A 20000-nucleotide genomic window follows, 5' to 3' on the forward strand; every position below is an offset into this window, starting at 1 on the left:
CTTTAACCGAAAGATATAAACCAACTGTATCCAATCACAAAGGAATAGACATTTTAACTATCATTTTTAGACAGTTTAGTTGTTATTGGTAGTACATAGATTAAAAATACTTCAAAACCCAGCCGTACCAGTAATTTTTGTGATTTTTAAAACCTAAAAGCATATCGAATTCACCAGCTGCTGCCGAAAACTTTACAAGAACGCAAACATTCACTCCGATGTCACCTGCGCCAAGGTTACTTGCGATTAACGTTTGAAAGGAAACGATCCAATACTTTCAAAATGTCAGTGGAAGAGGACGATGCAAGTCTGAAAGAACTTGTTACTAAGACATTGCAAACTAATGGAGTCCTCGGGAAGATACAGGTTAGCGCCCAAGGGATCGTGTTCTTGTGTAAAAATGCGAAATACTGACTGGCTTTTATCATAAAACCATCTCTATTGTCATGTGCTACCTAATCCATTTAGCTCTAGGAAACAGTTCCGTCACTCGCGAGAAAACTGATAGATATTGTGAGTTGGTGAATTTTCAGTTCCAGTATACGCAGTACAAGGTATAAACTGTTGTGAATTGAGAGATAGATTGATTAGTAATAAGAAACATTTCATTTTTGATAGTTACAGTCATACCATTGGCATTGCTACTTGCCTTTGGTGCTCTGGTAAAGGCAAACAAAAACTCCAGCAGATATATGTATTTTCTTTTTCTTTTATAACATCATCCTCATCAATCATCATTATCACCATCATCATCATCGTCATCAATTATCATTAGTCATCATTAATCATTAGTCATCATTATCACTATTATTATCATCAATCATCATCATCATCAATCATCATTATCATCAGTCATCATTATCATCAATCATCATCATCATCATCATCAATCATCATTATCATCAGTCATCATCAATGATCATCATCATTCATCATCAATCATCACCATCAATAATCATCAATCATCATTATCAATCATCATCATCAATCATCATCATCAATCATCATTATTAATCATCATCAATCATCAGTATCAATCATCATCATCAATTATCACTATCAGTAATCATCAATATCAGCCATCATCATCAGTCATCACCATCAGTAATCATCAATCATTATCATCATCAATTATCATCATCAATCATCACCATCAATCATCATCATCAGTCATCATCATAAATCATCATCATCACCATCAATCATCATCATCAGTCATCATCATAAATCATCATCATCAATCATCATCACCATCAATCATCATCATCTTCATCATCATCAGTCATTATCATCATCAATCATCATCATCATCAACCAAGATCATCATCAACCATGATGATGATGATACTTATGTGAGCCATATCCAATTCCTTGTGGTTAGGTGCATGGCACACACATGCGTATGCCCCTATAAACTTGACCTAACCAGTCTAACCAATTTAACCAAACCTAACCAACCTAACCTAACCTAACCAAACCTAACCAAACCTAACCAAACTACCTACCTAATTAATCTAGCCAAGCCTACCCTAGATAACTAACTAACCTAGCCTAACCAACCTAAACTACCTTGATCAAACTAAACCCAATCAAACCTAACTTACTAACTAACCTAGCCTAACCAACCTAAACTAACCCAACCTAACCTAACCTAATCTATTGTAAGAGTGCTAGTATCTCCTCATGTCGAGACCCCACTATCTTATTTGTTTCACCACACATGCAGAACAGCCGTGTCAGTAATCAATTCCTTATCATTATCAATATCATCATCATTATTATTATTATCATTATTGTTTTTTACTTATTATTATTATTATTATTATTATTATTTATTTTTGTGATAATTGTTATTATTTTTTTATTGTATGCTTATTATTATTATTATTGTTCATTTTAATTCTCAGCTTATTACTTATAATCATCGTTATTTATATGATAAGGATTTACTTTATTTTATTATTATTTTTGTTATCATGATCATCTTTATTATCACTCACTATCACTCACTATCACTCACTATTGTCATCACAATCATCATTATCATTATCATCATCATCATCATTATTATTTTTTTCTTTATATATATATATATATATATATATTGTTATTTTTCTATTTTATCAATTAATTTATTTTTTTATTACCATTACCCCCACTATTGATACTGTTATTGATTTATATTCATCATCATTGTCATCATTAGTTTTATTACCTTTATTAATATGAATGATAGGGAATGATATTTCCATTATAAGTACTATGTTATTTTATTTTTCTAATGCTGTTCCTGATTCTGCACAAATATGTTACTATTTAACATTGTGCTTACAGGTATGGTAATTTGATTTTTGAAAAGAAACACATTTACAGAAATTAGTGAAGTAAGAAATTAATTATCAGAGGAACAGTTACTCAATACTTTGTTGTCTTTTACAGGCTCAGCTAAGAGCAAGTGTCTTTCTTGCCCTAGAGGAGGAATTTAAAGATGTAAGTTGATAAAAATGCCATTGGCACATGTTATCATTATGTGGACGGAAACTTTAGTAATGATATTAAAGTCTTTTGATAGGTCAGGACATATGATGATTACAAATTGCCAGGTAAATGAATTGATCAGGAGAAAATTCAAATGTGTGTTTTTTTATGAAATCATGAGTAATGATTTCTTTGTTTTTTCTTTAGATCTTCATTGTTATTCTCAGAGCCCTCTTTAACTGTTAGTATAGAGACTTGTAAATTGATATTGAGTGACACAAGAATCATTCTTTCAATGTTTAGATGTTATTAATGTTTAGATAAAGTGTTTTGGGTTCATAATCAAGATGTAGCTTTGTAATATAATGATTTGACTGATATATTTTTAGAAACGTAACAGTAGACCATTGCATTTAAGTGTATTAACTGAATATTTTCCTCCAGAAAAATATTCCACTGGTAAGTGCCTCTGCAAAGCAGTTACTGGCAACTCCAGAAGGAGTCTTAGCTGCTGCATTGGTTCATAACTTCCTTCAGTGCCTTAGTCTGGATTTTTCTCTTGCTGTTTTTGCTCCTGAATCAGGACATTCAACACTATGGACATTCCCAGGAGAAGATGCCTTATCAAGCAATCTCAACCTCAGTAATAAGCAAGGTAAAAACTCTTAAACATTTTGTTTTTTGATTTTTCAACATATATGCACAGTTAAATTGTTTTTATTATAAATGGTATTAAGATAGTTGATCTTTGGTGCTTAACAATAATCAGGGGATGAAAATAGCATGTAAAATATATATTTATTTATTTTTTCCCTCCCAGCTGGTGATAAAGCTCCATTACTAATAGAACTCCTGAAAGAAAGGACATCATCTAAGCCTTCTGAATTGGGGGTAAGTTGAATAAGTTAGTGTGAGAGATTTGTTTATGCTAAGCATTACCTGAATTCATAATTTGGAAAAGAATTGGATAAAGTATACTATATCTATGTGTGTTTTGAAAGAATGAGATTTTTTTTTTTTTTTTTTTTGATCAGTAGGTTTCTAGTGGCCCTTGTTCTGGCTGCAATTTTTGTCAAAGGAACATGTTACAGGGAAATATTTACATATTAAAGTTTACATACTAGTAACTCCCTTCATTATCATATGTTTCTACTATTTACAATGAAAATGTATCTCTATTTGATAATTTAGTGAAGTGGGTGGTGATAATAGGTAAGCATATTCTGCTATTTCTCTTAAATAGATTATTGTTTTGGTGGTAGACCTGCAATTTCCGACAGCCATATGATCAAACAGTCTAAGTATGCAGGGGCTTACTTTGTGTTTGTGTGTGTTAGAGCCATCAAAGTGTAACATTCTAAGGGAGAGCCATAACATTTTTCACAGAAAAGTTGTAAAAAATGTATTCAACCCAAAACTAATTGTGTTATCAAAGTAATGGAAATGGGACCTTGTTATATTTGCAGTATGATATTATAATATTGCAAACTCAATAGATTTACTTAATAATTTATGATATTTATCTGATTATGATACTGCAATCATTTTTGAAGACCCTAAGATTGCATTATTTAGAGGAAAAGATGTCAGAAATGTACATAACTCAAAATATATTCTACTTACAGCATAATAGAGAAAAAGGAGTGTTGAAGGGCAGGCCAAATGACATAGGTCATCTGCCACAACTCTCAGCGCCGAGAACGTTGCAGCCTATCTCCAATATCCCTTTGAGCAATAGTCATTTTGGAGGAAACTTGCAGGGATTGAAAAGTCAAAGGGAGACTAATTTTGCTGACTATTCGTCAGCTAAAGAAGACAAAAGTATCTCAGATATCAAAAATGAATCTCAGAAAAGCGATGAGACTGGAGAAAATAAAGACCCTTTGGCAACTCAGACACAAGAAAAGAACAGTCTAGGATCTCTTAGTTTGGGAATGGACACAGCTTCTTCCAAAAATGTAAAAGATGATGACGAAAAAGCAAGAACGGGCACAGGAACTAATGATCATGGGTAAGTATGTTTTCTCATGCTTATTCTTAACAAATGGATTACATACACATTCCTTTTTTTGTAGTAATCAAACTAAAATCCTTTGGGATTTTATATATATATATATATATATATATATATATATATATATATATATATATATATATATATATATATATATTATATATTATATATATATTTATTTATATATTTATTTATTTATGTATGTATATATCAAATTCTCAATTAAAGGCTTGTACCTACGTACCCAATCTATTTTTCATCCTCCTTAACTCCTTTTTTCCTTTCATGTGCAGAAAGAAAGAAAAGTTGGAAGTCCAGGCAGAAGGAACAAACCAGGAAGCAGGTGATTCTTTAACAGGTATTACAGTGGACTTGTCTTTTTTTACTTTTTCAATGCAATCCTTCTCTTTAGTATCCTGTGCTTCTAGGTTGGTAATGAGTGTTGACCAAACTAATTCCTCATTTTTATGGTGTGGCTTATAAATTGTGAAGAATTAATTCATTATTTTAACAAAGGGGAAGAAATTTTATAATAACTGGATGTTGTTTTTTAATGTGTGAAGAATCTCTTTATTTTAGTAAAAGGAAAGACATTTTATAATATCTGGACATCCTATAGGTAGCATGAAAGGGAAAGAATGTTGTTGTTGATACTTGCAATTGAAAACCTTATTATTTCTTTGTTGCATTTTTTTTCTTTCTTTTCTTTCTTTCTTTCAATAAATATTACCAGCATCATTTCTCATTTGCGCAAAACTAAATGTATATGTAAATTGCTATTAAAAGATGTTATTGAGAAATGTTGCCATTTGCTAGTCATACATTTTTTTTTTTTTTTTTTTTTTTTTTTTTTTTTTTTTTATGGAATTATTTTTTTTGAGAAGACATAAAAACAGAACAACTAATCTGGCATGAAGATTAAGATGGCATTTTATACATTTAAGATTAACTGCAACAATAGGCAAACATGTGAAAAGATATTGCCTTAAACTCTCAATGAAGGATGATAGCTACAATTTGTTTCATTTTACATCTTAATTTACTTTGAAACTGCAGTAATGCAAGTAGATAAGGCCATATTGTTTTTACATTGAAAAGTATTCATATATTCATATCTGTTGTTTTGTATTCTGATTCATTTATTTCAAAACTGGTACAAGTTTTATTGATATAATGATTTGTCCTACCTAGAAACTATAGTTTTAATTATGATGTTTTACATCCCTATTTTACTGAAAAAAGTTGCTTATTGCAATTTTTAAAAAAGAAATATTGTTTTAGCATTTCCATGACATTTTAAGCTATATGTATCATCATTCCTGATAGCAATGATAGGCAGTGTCTTTTATTGGTTCCAGGTTTAGAAAAGCAGTATGAGGACGACTTTTCATCCATGAGTGAGAAGGAAGGCCAAGATGATGGTGAAGATGATGATGTTGAAGAGGAAGATGAAGAAATTGAAGAAGCAGAAGACATTGATGAAGATATTTCATTGGATGATTTGATTAACTCTAGTGCATCAATAGTAAGTACTGTTGATAGATTCATGTAAATGGGGTAGCATGTTATTCCTGTTTTCGTAAGTGTTAACCTAATGCTAATGCTAAGTAACTTTTGCAAATTACTTGTAAAAAAAAGGATCAATCATCCCTTCTGTAGTTATTTCATTTCATTAAAGAAGGAATGCATTTAAACTGATATCAAGTGTAATGATATGAAAGCAAGAAATAAGATCATTAGAGATAAATTAAAATTATCTGTCATACTCTTTAAACATTTCACAAACATTATATAAGTAAACTAAATATAACAGATTGTTACATAAGGTATTCTTGATTCCCAAAATGTAGGTTAGTACAGATTAACTATTATTTTAAGTCATTTATGATATATGGGTTATACAGCTGTCTCTCTTGATATGTATGTTTCCATTTAAGCTCACCAAGTTTTAAGATGTAATCAGACTTTAAATAACTTCGTAACTTCAAAAAATGGATAAAATTATGTTGGCTCTAAAAATTAATGATCACCTTAACATGCTTCAAATTATGTAGTGAAGTTTGAGTAATGAAAGAGAAGAATACAAATGGCTGAGGAGTTGCATGTGACTGCATTTGAGTGTAATTATATAAGCCATGTTAATTGTGTATAGAACATAAAATTTAGGGAAACAGCATTAATTTAATGTGATGAAATCTCACTTTCCCATGTAATTATGTCCATGCTATTAAATAGGATGCTACAAAATTGCAAACCTAATTTGTCATTTTCTATTTCAGAATTCTGACCACACTAAGGATCAGTCTTTATCACAAGCTAGTGATGCACCGAATTACCAAGAGGACTTATGAATCTTTTAGGAAATTACACAAGAAATAGCTAGCGACTACTTGAATGAAAAATAATAATGTGGATGTAAACCAAGCTCTCTTTTAAAACAATGTATTTGTAAATGACATTCCAGCTTCCTTTTTTGGAAGTACATACACATTAGATTTTTAATACTGATATTGAAAAAAAATTACAGAATGTAGAGCATTAATGAGACAAAATATAATTAAATTAGTTTTTGCAACTTGATTTCTGTTCAATCTTCGAGAATGAAATTTGTAAAATTTTGTAGGATATGTGTGATCAGATTTTTTTTTTTTTCTATACAGCATTTATTATGTGCCATATGTTGTCAAGTGAAGGTAGACATTGTTATAAATTCTTTGTAAAGGTGAATGCATTATACAATGTATAAAAATATATAAATTTAAATGTTTTTTAGTACATCCTAAACATACTTGAGCAATCATGGACATAATCACTTTTATTTTTGTTTGACTGTGTAATAAGAATCATAACAGTTTTGGTTTTCAAAACACAGCTTGGCATCTGTAAAGTTTCACTACTCCCAATGGGAGGTCCCCACAAATGATGTTTATATATGTACCTAAAAGATATAGGGGGTTTCTCAGAGAGCCCCCAAACATCTGACCATGCCACTCCAATCTATGTGAACAGATTGTAAAAAGTATTCTTAATCTTCGGAAGGGTATTTAAACATTTACATTGTACAAAGTTTACATGTTTTCTCTAAATCCATCACATTGTAACAGATGCTGCCAAATTTCAGTTTCCTAGTTTCTTCATGTCGTTATACACCTTTTTACCACTAACTTTACTACTGTTCAGAATCATCAGGAGTATACCTCACTTGTTTCCTTTGAAGGAGCAGCTCTTATTCCACCCTATTTCTGCAATTTATCAAATTCAAATTCAAATAGTCTACAAGTTGTTCAGTTCCCAAGACCTGTCCCATTAATTCTTACAACCTATTCACAAGCCACTTCATTGAAAAATTAGAAGTGCAGGAAACTACATTTATCATGCTATTTAGTCTTTGCTAGAGTGTACACACTGTGTTTTGAAAATGAGACTGTGCTCAAACAGATTGCTATGCTGTACGAGAAACACTACTTCATCACCTGATAACCTGACAGTAGCTTAGTGCAAGGAGCCATTAAATCTAATGATCCTATATATTAGTGGAAGGAATTATACCTGGCTTGCTGCATTCTAGATTCTGCACATATTTAACTTACTGCTCCTACCTTTCCCAATCTTTTTGTCTCACTTTCCTCATCCTAGCAGATGGATCACCACTGAAGATATTTTTCCAGGAATGGTTTTTATTGCAATGGGTTTTGGTTAATGGTTGAAATGTGATCTCACCCTTAAATCTCAGACTTTTCCAACTTCTCCAGCTTGTCCTCTCAAACAACTTGCAACTACAAGGAGAGGTTTTGTCGATACTCTCCCATACTTTAGTGTCCATGTTCCTCATCTCTAACAGTTGTTCCTTAGCCCAAGACCATGTACTGAGGCCTGAGGCCCAATGCAGGAGTGGCTTCCCTACAATTGGCTGAGGTTTAACGGAGTCGTGTTAACATCAAGTTCTTTTATATCCACTGTATATTTCGCTTGGGTCCTGCTCCCTTCATGCACTTCTCACAAATACCGTTTTCCTCATGCAACTTACTAAGGTATTCAAACAAGCAAATGCTGTACATATTTTATTTTTTGGTATAACATACAGTAAATTGAACTGGCAGTGTGAGATGAAATAATGAAGAACAATATATCTTTAATCTGGAATGGTAAAATATCTGAAGTTGAAACAATCACATACCCTGGCAGCCATAAGATCAACAACCATGCACATATAGATACCATAAATGCAAGGTTCTCAATAAGCACTTGTGTAAATTGTAATAATGCATAAATAATATATTCAAATATTCAAAGTGCATATGTTATGCCAACTGCACTATGTGTGTACAATTTTTTTATTAAAAGAAAGAAAATTATGCTTGTTAATCCTATATGCTGCCTGTGTATTCTCGAACACCAGTATAAAATAACATTATAAAAACAGTACTGTACACATAATAGATTCCTTCACTAACACGCAAAATTCATACAACTTGGATGATGTGAACTAGTCTTTTAAAGGTAATATGATTCTAAGTATTTAACCTATAAAGCCAGTAGAAGTCTGACTTCTTTGTAACTCGAGCTGAATAGTTTGAGACAGTAGTTCTAAGTGGAAGCCAGGCCCTGGGTCACTTGGGGAAGGAGCTGTGCTGGGATTGTGTGTGCCATCAGCCCTCAACTCTGTACCAGACTCTCCTGAGCCTGTGCTAAATTTTAGCTCTTGTCTATGGCCCTCTTCTAACACATTTTCCTCTGAAATTGACAAAAGAAAAATACTGCAAATAGGCCTGCATTATAAATAACTTATTCTCAAAGGAAATAATAACACATAAACAAAAATAAAGATATACAGATATATATATATAAAGATAGATACAAGTATGAACATAAATATAAATATAGACTTAGTTATGATTATTTACAGATGTAAATGCTGACATCTCTATATGTATACACCATATGTCATGTGTTTCCCATGTCCACAATATGGCCTAGGATATACAATATGACATGATTTGGAATTTGTACAATCACTATATCATAAACTTTGCAAAGCTGCAAGGAAAGATAATGTAGTGTTTACTGGATGCTGCTGCCTGTGGATTAAAGTATAAACTGTTGATGGCAACTTCTCCTTTGTATGTAGGAAAAGTTAAAGGTCCAATCAAAATATTGTTAGAAATGTTTAGTAAATACATATGCCAGAAACACAGGTACTTATATCTTCATGTATGATGAGTTAAATCTTTTATGTACTATTATGTATATATACCTATAAGTATTATCCCTTTGTATACAAAAGATACATTATATATGCTGCATGTGGGAATTATAAGATCCCTATGCCTAGTTACATGTGTGAAGTTCCGTTTCCCAATCAATATATCTGCTCTCCTATTACAATGAGATGAAATCTGGTGGTAAACTATTTAAAAGATAGGTAGTAAACAAAAACATACTGTAAGAAAAGCAAGATTAATGAAATGTCAATGTATGCTGCTCACTAGAAATTTTCATTCATAGTCTGATAAGATGTATAGTTTCAAACTATAAATAAAAAAATATGGCATTACACTACGACTGTAATTAAATATGGATTTACTATCACATAAATTTAATTCTTTCACTTCTCTCAGTGGAATACACCCCACTTACCAGTTATTATAGTTTGAGCATCTTGACCTTGATCTATTTGTCCCTGGTTGTTTAGACGATGGTGTAGCTGGCCATTAGAGGATACTAGAGAAGGTCCTACTGATGAGGAGAGGTGTTCTATCTGGTCCAAGGAAGTCCCATCAACTTCACCAACCTTTCATAGAGAGATTATGGTATTTATAATATCTTTAAGCATATAGTGTTAGTTCTACCATGAAAGGTGTCAAAATGGTGAGGCCCTTTCATAGAAAAGGGGCTCACCTGTAATCCATGCTGGTTTCACCAGTATGGATTACAGGAAATAAAGAAGTCAAACTGTGATTGAGGCTCTACTACTTGTGATACTGTCAAAGCAATTACCTATGCTACCAAATTCAAGGTATAGGAAGAGGCATCATCATATAGTCTTGAATGATGTTGATAGTCAGCAGTTTTTTGTGTAGCTCCATTCCTTTTAACAATCTAAAAATGGATGCATATACAATTATGTATGCTTATCTAATGCTATTTTTGACCATAGTATATGTATAAAGTAGGATTATGTGAAGCAAAGACACAAAAAAGTTTATAAAATTACAGAAGGTAAAAAAACTGAAAAAGAAACAAAGCTATACGGACATCCAGGTAAAGCCAAAATCACTTATCTAAGCCCATGACTTCTATTCTTCCATGGGAAAGTACAGCTATGTTATGGCCTCCTTGCTTCACATTAGGTCAATGGTGGACTGGCACATGCCTTCTAAACATTTACTCAAAAGATTTTCCTATTTCTTCAATCAAACAAGAAATGTAACTAAGCTTTTTCACCCAAAAATCTGTAAAAGAATAATGAGTTGGGTATGTCTAGCACAATAATGTCAATGTAACTACATAATTTGTTGTTAGCATTCCCTTACCTGTTGTGATGGAGCTTGTGCAGGATCAGCTGTATACATGATGTTTAAACCATGAGTGCTTGGGACTGCATTGGGAGCAACTTCCTCATCTGGGTTGTTGATCATTATATAGGTTGCATGGTCAACTGTTGGGGTCACACCTGGTCCCCCTGCTGGTGTGGTGAGGGCTACACCATAAGAACAGTTTACACCATTTTCTCCTGTTCCTCTGATTGGGATTAGTGCTGGTATTGCTAAAGGATCACTGCTGATGAAAATACCATCTTTTGTGGTCACAGATCCACTCAGACTAGCAGATTCCAAGTCAGTTGGCAACAACTGATCTGGGAGGATGTGGGCTGGGGTTCCACTAGGCAACAAGAATTCTGTAATGTCCTTAGATTTAACGGGATGATTTCCCTGATCAATATGTTGTTGTGATGCCTGCTGCTGCAGTTGCTGTTCTTTTTGCTGTTTGGCTGAAGACTTTTTATCACTGTGATGAACCTTGCGAATGTGAGACGTAAGATCACCTTTGACTGCAAAAGACCTACAGCAAATTGCACAAGTATAATGTTTTTCCTTTTCATGTCTTTTTTTATGTCTTGCAACGCATTTTGCAGTCCGAAAAGCCTTACCACATATGTCACATGAATGAGATCTTTCCTGTCTGTGGAAAACCATGTGTTCTAACAGGTATCTGCTATCAACATAGCCCTTCCCACAAACATTACAGATGTTTGGCCTTTCGTTTGTATGGTGTTGTAAATAATGATGTTTATGATCTCGTTTTGCATTAAAACCTATTCCACATAAATTGCATACCCATGGTTTGTCTAAATTATGTAAAACTAAGTGTTTGGCTAAATTTCCCCTTGAGCTTAAGACTTTACTGCAAATGTAACACGTATGAGGATCACGACTACCATGTCCAGCTGGGGGAACTTTATATTCACGTTGACGAATTGGCTTCCCATCACTTCCAAGTTTTCTGACATATTTCCTTTTCTCACTCTTTTCACGTGGTTTTGCTTTGGGGCCTGGCTTTCGCTTCCGTTTCTTCACAGTTACTTCAAGTGGCGGGGTTTGAGGAGGAGTATCCCCTGGGTTGTCGGCCATTTCTTCTTCCAACTTTGTATCAACCACATCCTTATTCCACCTACCCTTGGCACAATCATTTTGCAAAGATGAATTAAAGACTGACTTAACAGTGACTGGTGATTTGACTCTTGTGCTCTTTTTGGCTTTTTGATGTGGGGTTGTGAATTTAAATAATGCTGATGAAAGCTCCTGAACAGAATGAGTCATATGATGTTGATTTAATTCCTTGGGATCTGTAAACTCACTGCCACATACAGCACAGTTCCAAGTAGTTTCACAGTCAGGTGATTCTACATTCTTTTCTTGAACTTTTTGTTCATCCTGAGCATCTTTCATAGCATCATCTGGCTGTGAATCTCCCTGTTCTAATTTCAGATCATAAGATGGATCTTCAGATTCTCTCAAAGGAGACATCAGGGCATCAACTGTAGACTGCGATGTTGTAGTTGCAAATACAACATTATTTGGGTTTTCTGTGCAGTCTTTTTCTTGGTGTTGCCCTACTGCTTCAGAACTTGAGAATGCTAGGCTGCAGTAAGCACAAGTCCAAACTACACTGCATTCTGGGCTGACATCTCCTTCATCTCTGATGGCAGGCCTGATAACTTCTGTCTGACGATACTGGTTGGGTGCAACAGCATTGATGATGCTACTCTCTGATAATTTTGTATGAACTAATGTTCCTGTTCTTGTGAGCATGTTGAAACCATGAGCATTATGGGAGGTGTTATCAGTTTCCTGCTCTGCAATGATACGAACCATGTCTAAGCTAAGAGAATCGTCACTTAGAAGTTTCACAATCACCTGTGGTACTTTTCTGCAGTTGCTGGCCACATTTGGACAATCTGAAGGTGCCACCATTGTTGTTACAACTGCATCTATTGAGGATGATGTAACAAGGTTTCCATCAATCACACCATCCCCAGAGGTTGTCACAATTTGATTCATATTCATTGGCGAGACTTGGTTATGTGTATTTGAATCTACAGCAGGTATAGCAGCAGCAGTAATTGTGTCACTATTTGCGATGGTAGATCTAGCGAAATTATCTGTTGGAGTGGATGTAGTAGGAATAGTACTTGTGGCTGCTGCACTAGTGAGCGATGTGATGGCCAAGTTGCCATTGGTTGACAGAGATGGAGCTGTTAATCTTACTCCTCCAGAAAATGACGTGGTTGTAAGGGCATTTGTGGCAGTATGGGAATTATTGGCCAATGCAGGTGCTACAAGACCTTCACCCCCTGATAATGTGACAGTGGTAAGTGAATCTGTACTGGACAGAGTTTCAGTTGCTAGCTTTAATGTTGCTGTTGCATCTTGAGGGAGCTTCATGTGATCATAATGATCGTACATAATATGATACTCTGCATCCTCTACTCCTGTTGACTCTTGATACCTGTTGATAAAATGAAAAAAACATAGTTACCTGATATTTAAAACTTCATTCATATGATTTAAATGTACTTATATAAAGACATTTGAGACAATAAATAGCTTATTTCCTTAATGTTGCAATTCTAAAACTACAGGGTATATATATTTTATCTGAAATTTACATACATCTATAAGACACCCAAAGGAAGTTTTTCTCATAGGTATAGCAACTGTACTCAATCAAAATCTATTTGAACTTATTATGACTTATGACAGAAGGTCCACACTAAATACCAATAGTATTATTGTATAGTATGGAGCACTTGTCACAGCCTTATGGTCTTCGGCACTCCAGCAAAGGACAAGCTCTTTATTCTGACATTACATTTCAAGGTTTGATTTTCATCTAAAAGAAATTACCAAGGAGATCTACAAATTGCCAGAATGTAGGTGGTGTAGGGTCACTATTCCTTCTAAATTTATAGATATCAACAATAAAAGTGAGGTATTTGTCAAGGAGGTCTATGTAAAACATGAATAATGCATATACCTTTCATAGAAACAAAATACCTTCTTTCTAATAAGAGCCAGGCTGTTTCCTCGATTAAATTTCTTTATTCAACAGATTACAATCACTTATGTCAATGTTATAGTTTGCCATCTCTAAATCTGTGTAAAACCAACAAATTAACCCATATTAAGCTATACAAATATTAATCAGTTGGCAAAGAGAGACATTATACTTACATGTTTAAAACTATTGTGAAATTCTGATCGCTAAGAAGTGTGTCTAGATATTCCTTATTATTTAGTTGAAAAAGACAAGAAGGAGGTTATCATTTATGCTAAGACTATACGGAATTAGCCTTGAAACAATAACATTGCATGGACCAAGAAAACAGAATCACTTTCATGGAATCGAAAGCGCTAAATATATTTCAATACTCTATAACCGAACAAGAGGATATAAGATTCGAACTCAAGTGCTATCACATTCACAATTTTAACACTAGTTTTGATAGATACAGCTCTTGTATCTTGATTAAACTTTATGTGAGTTCTCCTAAAACGTAACTTCATCCAAAGCTATACAATTCCAAAAGGAAAAATACTATATAAAGAGTCTTTTCAATGAGTTTATGCTATGATTTTTAGGAAACGAATCCGCATGCCTCTTACGCGAACGACCTTTGGATTCAGGAGCTTATAATTTTACGCATGTTGTCAGCGAAGGTAAACAAACCACATGCGGTGTTGAGGCAGTCGGACTGGGACGAACGGAGTCAATTTGCCGATATTTCTGCGGAGATTTACATAATGGATTACATATAAGCAATAGAGGAAATCAGAAAAAAGGAGCTAGGAGGTAGAGACAGTGCTATGGTCTTAAATCTCAGCAAAGAAGAAATTATGAGGTTTCAAAATAGTGCAACCATTATGGAAATGATGAAAGGGAAAACAATTATTGGGGGATATAAACTGTTGAGTAGTGTAAAACCATATGACATAAGAGATAAAAATTACAAAATACTATGTTGGATTGTTTAAGAATCATTTGTATTTCATTGTGGTATTTGTGTGGTGTAATAATTTTCTCAATGAGGATATGGAAAGCTCGGCAAATAAGCACACTGCTAGATATCTGCATGCTTTATCAGGGTTTTATTGTTTGAAGACAGCCAGTTGTCATTATTATTAAGTAATCATTATCTATGGTTAGCTGATTTACTATAGATTAATGTAGGGGAGTTATTATTCACATCATTGTCACAATAATACATTTCAAAGATTACTGAAGGCAATCCTTTTGGGTCATGCTGTGACATAGAAGTGCATATGAATTTCCTCATTTCTCAAAGGTCTGTTAAATGATGGGATAATGTAACAGAAAGTAAACTGCCTGTCACTGATACTAAGGACTTTGGGTAACCGGACTTTGATATTGATGGATTACATTTGATATCCACTGTTCTGATATACTAATATTAGTTTGTGGAAACTGACTATTTATCAGTTTGGCTTAATTACCCATCATGTAATAGGTGAAGATGTTCATAGATAAGCAGAGTAATTTTTTTTTACTGCATTCTGTCTGTACTGTGCCAAGCAACTGTAATTGAAAACTACCCATCTGTTATGCATGCTTGGTTTGAGTACAGGAAGGAAAAAAACATTATTAAGATTATTAGATTAATATATATATATATATATATATATATATATATATATATATATATATATATATATATATATATTATATATATATATATATATTATATATATATATATATTTTTATTATATATATATATATTATATATATATATAATATATATATATATATATATATATATATATATATATATATATATATATATATATATATATATATATACGTATATATACATATATATACGTATGTATGTATACGTATGTATACGTATGTATACGTATGTATACGTATGTATACGTATACAAGATAGAGTTATGGCAGCTGTATTCCCTTATCCATTTTCTAGAGTTACGGTAATCCACTGTGCATGTGCATAATCTGGTCACTTTCACAATCACTTATGTTTGATGAGACCTTTTCCCATTTCCAACTGAACCTAACCACCCGAACCTAACCTAACCAAACCAACCTAATCTAACCTAATCTAACCTAATCTAACCTAATCTAACCTAACCTAACCAAACCAACCTAATCTAACCTAACCTAACCTAACCTAACCAACATAACCAACTTAACCTAACTGGTTAGGTTAAGTTTGGATAGGTGTGTTAGGTTAGGGTAGGTCAGGTTGGTTAGGTTAATTTAGTTTATGTTAGATTGGTTAGGTTAAATTAGGTTGATTAGGTTAGATTAGGAAGGTTAGGTTAGGTTAGGTTGATTAGGTAAGATTATTTTTGTAGAATGCAAAACCAGAACCTAAACATGCACATGCATGCTCAAATGGCACTGTCGTAGCACTAGCACAGTTATATATATATATATATATATATATATATATATATATATATATATATATATATATATATATATATATATATATATATATAATCTTGTCTGTGTGTGTTAGTTTCCAGTGTATTATTCATTTTATTATATCAGTCCTTTTCAGTAATTTAATTTCCCCAGTGTTACTGTAGGATGATACAGTGAAATATTTCATTACAAGATTTTATTGTTACAAGAAAGAAAATGTATGCATGATATTATTAAAAAAATAGTTGGTCAATGTTCAGTGCTTAGACCTGGGACAAGACTGTAAAATGATGAAAAAAATATATAAAGTGAAGTGAAAGATCAATATCCACCTTTATTTCAGAATAGCAAGAGTAAAACCAGTGATATCAAGAAATTGATGCTGATAGTTGTAAGATTGAGGACATTTGGTTCATTGTTGTAAGTGTTCCACAGCAAAATATGAAAGCATGTTCTTGTAACCCAAATGAGTGTTTAGAGGGTGTAGACATGGAAATAGTCTTGAATTATTGATTTTGCTGGCCAAGTATGTGGAAAGGAAATTTTAATATTTATACTGTTAGCACTCTTATCAACTGATATAATTTATCTGCCCCCCCCTTCTCTCTCTCTCTCTCTCTCTCTCTCTCTCTCTCTCTCTCTCTCTCTCTCTCTCTCTCTCTCTCTCTCTCTTTCTCTTTCTCTCTCTCTCTCTCTCTCTCTCTCTCTCTCTCTCTCTCTCTCTCTCTCTCTCTCTCTCTCTCTCTCTCTCTCTCTCTCTCTCTCTCTCTCTCTCTCTCTCTCTCTCTCTCTCAAAATATTTTCTTTTCAGAAATAAATTCTTACAATACGAGAGGATAACAGTCAGTGTGAGGATGGCTTCCAGTGAAAAAGGAAGTGAAGAAACAGGTGGCAGCAACGGAGGAAATGATGAGATGGGATTTGTGATAGATAAGCGTCCTTTTACCCATGTCCAAGAAGGAAAAGCAGAAGTACTTTTTCCAAGCTCTCATGATGTTTTTTACAATCCTGTGCAAGAATTTAACAGAGACTTAAGGTAAACTAGTAATGAGAAACACTCAGATGTTTTAGACAAGTTTTTTTTTTTTTTTAGGTATCTAACATCAATGATCATTTCACCCATTGCCGCTAGGAATATGTCCATTGCAGTATTGTTTTGTGAAATGTGTTTACAATTATCAGCCACCAAGAAGTCAAATAATAGGCCTATGTAACCAAACCTGATTTCCCCTTTCCTTGAGTTTATTGGGATTTTGTTTTTTTCTCTGTCTCTCTCAAGTGTCATTAATATTGATGATGATATTGTTATTGATTGCATGATTACTGTAATGTTATTATCAGTAGTAATTACAATATAGAATAAAAAATATTTCAAAAATCAAGGTATAAGGTAAACAGGTGAGATAAGCAGGACAAGTAATTGACTTCTTGGTGACTAAGTACTTATGGAGGCTTTGGTGTGTTAAAATAGTAAACTAAATTCAGTGGGCATGGCATGTATGTATGTACCACCTCATTTGTTAATGAGTAAGAGCCTAATCTTTATATGATTTCCAGGTCACTTTCTTTTCTTTTATTTCATGTTTTTTAAGGATTTCCTCAGTTCAGAAATTTACTAATAATAACTTGTATATAGTGTTGCAGTGTTGAGAGTCTTTGCGGCAGAATATAAAGAGAAAGAGAAGCAGAAAAAGAAGAAAGCAGAATTAAAGGAGAAAGCAAGGTTGTTAAAACTCTCAAAGGATGAAGAGGATGCTAAAAAGGAGACTGAAGGAACACAAGAATCTAACAAGGAAGTGAACACAGAGGAAGTCCCTCCAGCAGAGAAAAAATTTACTATATTAGAACCGGGGAAGAAAGACCCAGAAGGCATAAGGATCTTGGAGGCTCTTGCAGCTTCGGGTCTTCGGTCAATACGCTATGCACATGAAGTTGGTGGTGTGGTGGAGATTGTGGCTAATGATTTCTCAAAGCAAGCAGTGGAGTGCATAGAACGTAATATCACCCACAATAAGGTGGAAGACATCGTTACGTCTAGTTACAGTGATGCCTCGTAAGTATTAAACTGTAGTTTATAATAATGTCTGTAACAAACTTCTCATGGCTATATACAATTTTACCTCTATTGTAAGTGTTTTAAAAATAAAGAAACTAAGAAGCATTTGTATTATAATATGTAGAAAAATATATTTTCCAAGAATATAGATCCAAGAATGAACAGTTATAATTTGGCTAAAGAATTGTTCCATCTCCGTAACTCAGGAAATAATATTTTCTGTCTGCTTCTATAACTTGAATTCTTCTTATTATTGCTTAATGGCTGAAGATTGTTTGTAGATTTTAATTTCTTGTTTTGATGGTCAGAATGAACCAATGTAATATGTAAAAAAAAAAAAAAAAAAAAAAAGTACTCAGGAGTGTCAAAAGAAGTGAATATATACTAATAGATTTATTTGTAAGTATATGAATCTTAGAAATGCACTAACAGTTTGAAATACATAAATTGCAATTCTTATTACAGGGTATGTCAGTAAGAATCTTTTTAAAAATCAGATTAATGTGCATGAAATTCTTTCTGATGATTCAGAGAATGAGTCAAATGAGACATGTGCATTGTATAATTTCAGTAATGATCATGAGATAGACTAATGGGTTTTAACTGTGACCCCGATCCTGGAATTTGAGGACTGTTTTTATGCATTAATAAGATATTTGTTTTTCTTCTTGAACTGTGCAGTATGGCGATGTACAAGAGTTACGAGCAAGGAAAAAGATTTCACGCCATTGATCTTGACCCATATGGCTCTCCACACATATTTCTGGATAGCGCCGTGAAGAGTGTGGCAGATGGAGGTATTCTCCTGGTTACCTGCACAGACATGGCTGTACTGTGTGGTAATTCACCAGAAACCTGTTACACAAAATATGGAGCTTTGTCTATCAAAAGCAAAGCTTGTCATGAAATAGTGAGTTGAAGTGCCAAGGCATGGTTGCATATACTATACAATATTGATTTATATGTTGATAGGCTTCATTTCTAAATTTAAAATGTCTTCTTTAGATAGCTTATTTTACTGGACATCATTCAGGGGATACATAACTATAAATCTTACAAGGTTAAGAAATGTAAATAGTCTTGTATTTACTTGGGATGTTTTTGTAATATATAAAAAACAAAAGGGAAATTGAAATACCTATATTTTGCAGGCCTTAAGAATTGTGCTGCAGTGCATTGAGTCCCATGCCAACCGTTATGGCAGACACATTGTGCCATTGTTATCTATGAGTGCAGACTTCTATGTAAGAGTTGTTGTTCAAGTATTTACAAGTCAATTTAAGTGCAAGGAAAGTTTTTCAAAGGTAAGGACCTAGTTTACCATCATGATTGTCGTCATAATTTTTTTCATCATTATTTTCCTTGCCCACATCATCATCGTCATAGTCATCATTGTAATTTATCAATATCATTAATTTTTGGCAAACTGTTCATTTACTCATGCATCAATATTCATTAGAATTATAATAAAATCAGTGTTA

General features: G+C 33.3%; 3 protein-coding genes across 4 annotated transcripts in view; 2 read left to right on the plus strand and 1 right to left on the minus strand.

Moving 5' to 3' along the window:
- Window positions 1-204: 204 nt before the first annotated feature.
- LOC113805258 (centrosomal protein 43) lies at window positions 205-7255 on the plus strand. Its single transcript, XM_027356233.2, has 8 exons — window positions 205-366; window positions 2440-2490; window positions 2923-3133; window positions 3299-3369; window positions 4104-4489; window positions 4786-4850; window positions 5851-6017; window positions 6772-7255. Exons 1-8 carry the CDS (start codon window positions 283-285, stop codon window positions 6841-6843), a joined length of 1107 nt encoding a protein of 368 aa, XP_027212034.2. The 5' UTR covers window positions 205-282; the 3' UTR covers window positions 6844-7255.
- A 1285-nt stretch (window positions 7256-8540) lies between these two features.
- Window positions 8541-14361, minus strand: LOC113805257 (uncharacterized). Its single transcript, XM_027356232.2, has 4 exons — window positions 14227-14361; window positions 11026-13501; window positions 10130-10283; window positions 8541-9226 (listed from the first exon to the last, which is right to left on the minus strand). Coding segments are annotated over exons 1-4 (2847 nt in total). The 5' UTR covers window positions 14229-14361; the 3' UTR covers window positions 8541-9011.
- A 326-nt stretch (window positions 14362-14687) lies between these two features.
- LOC113805256 (tRNA (guanine(26)-N(2))-dimethyltransferase) overlaps window positions 14688-20000 on the plus strand; it is a 7450-nt gene continuing 2137 nt past the window's right edge. Inside the window, exons 1-6 of one of the 2 annotated variants that reach the window (XM_027356230.2) lie at window positions 14707-14845; window positions 16807-16883; window positions 17275-17499; window positions 18100-18516; window positions 19201-19429; window positions 19671-19823. In XM_027356230.2, coding sequence (XP_027212031.1) covers window positions 16843-16883; window positions 17275-17499; window positions 18100-18516; window positions 19201-19429; window positions 19671-19823 — 1065 coding nt within the window. In that variant the 5' untranslated portion in view covers window positions 14707-14845; window positions 16807-16842. Of the gene's footprint in view, window positions 14846-16806; window positions 16884-17274; window positions 17500-18099; window positions 18517-19200; window positions 19430-19670; window positions 19824-20000 lie in introns of both variants that reach the window. The other variant, XM_027356231.2, reaches the window with a different exon arrangement.

This window comes from Penaeus vannamei, chromosome 4, assembly GCF_042767895.1.
Source record: "Penaeus vannamei isolate JL-2024 chromosome 4, ASM4276789v1, whole genome shotgun sequence".
Taxonomy (NCBI): domain Eukaryota; kingdom Metazoa; phylum Arthropoda; class Malacostraca; order Decapoda; family Penaeidae; genus Penaeus; species Penaeus vannamei.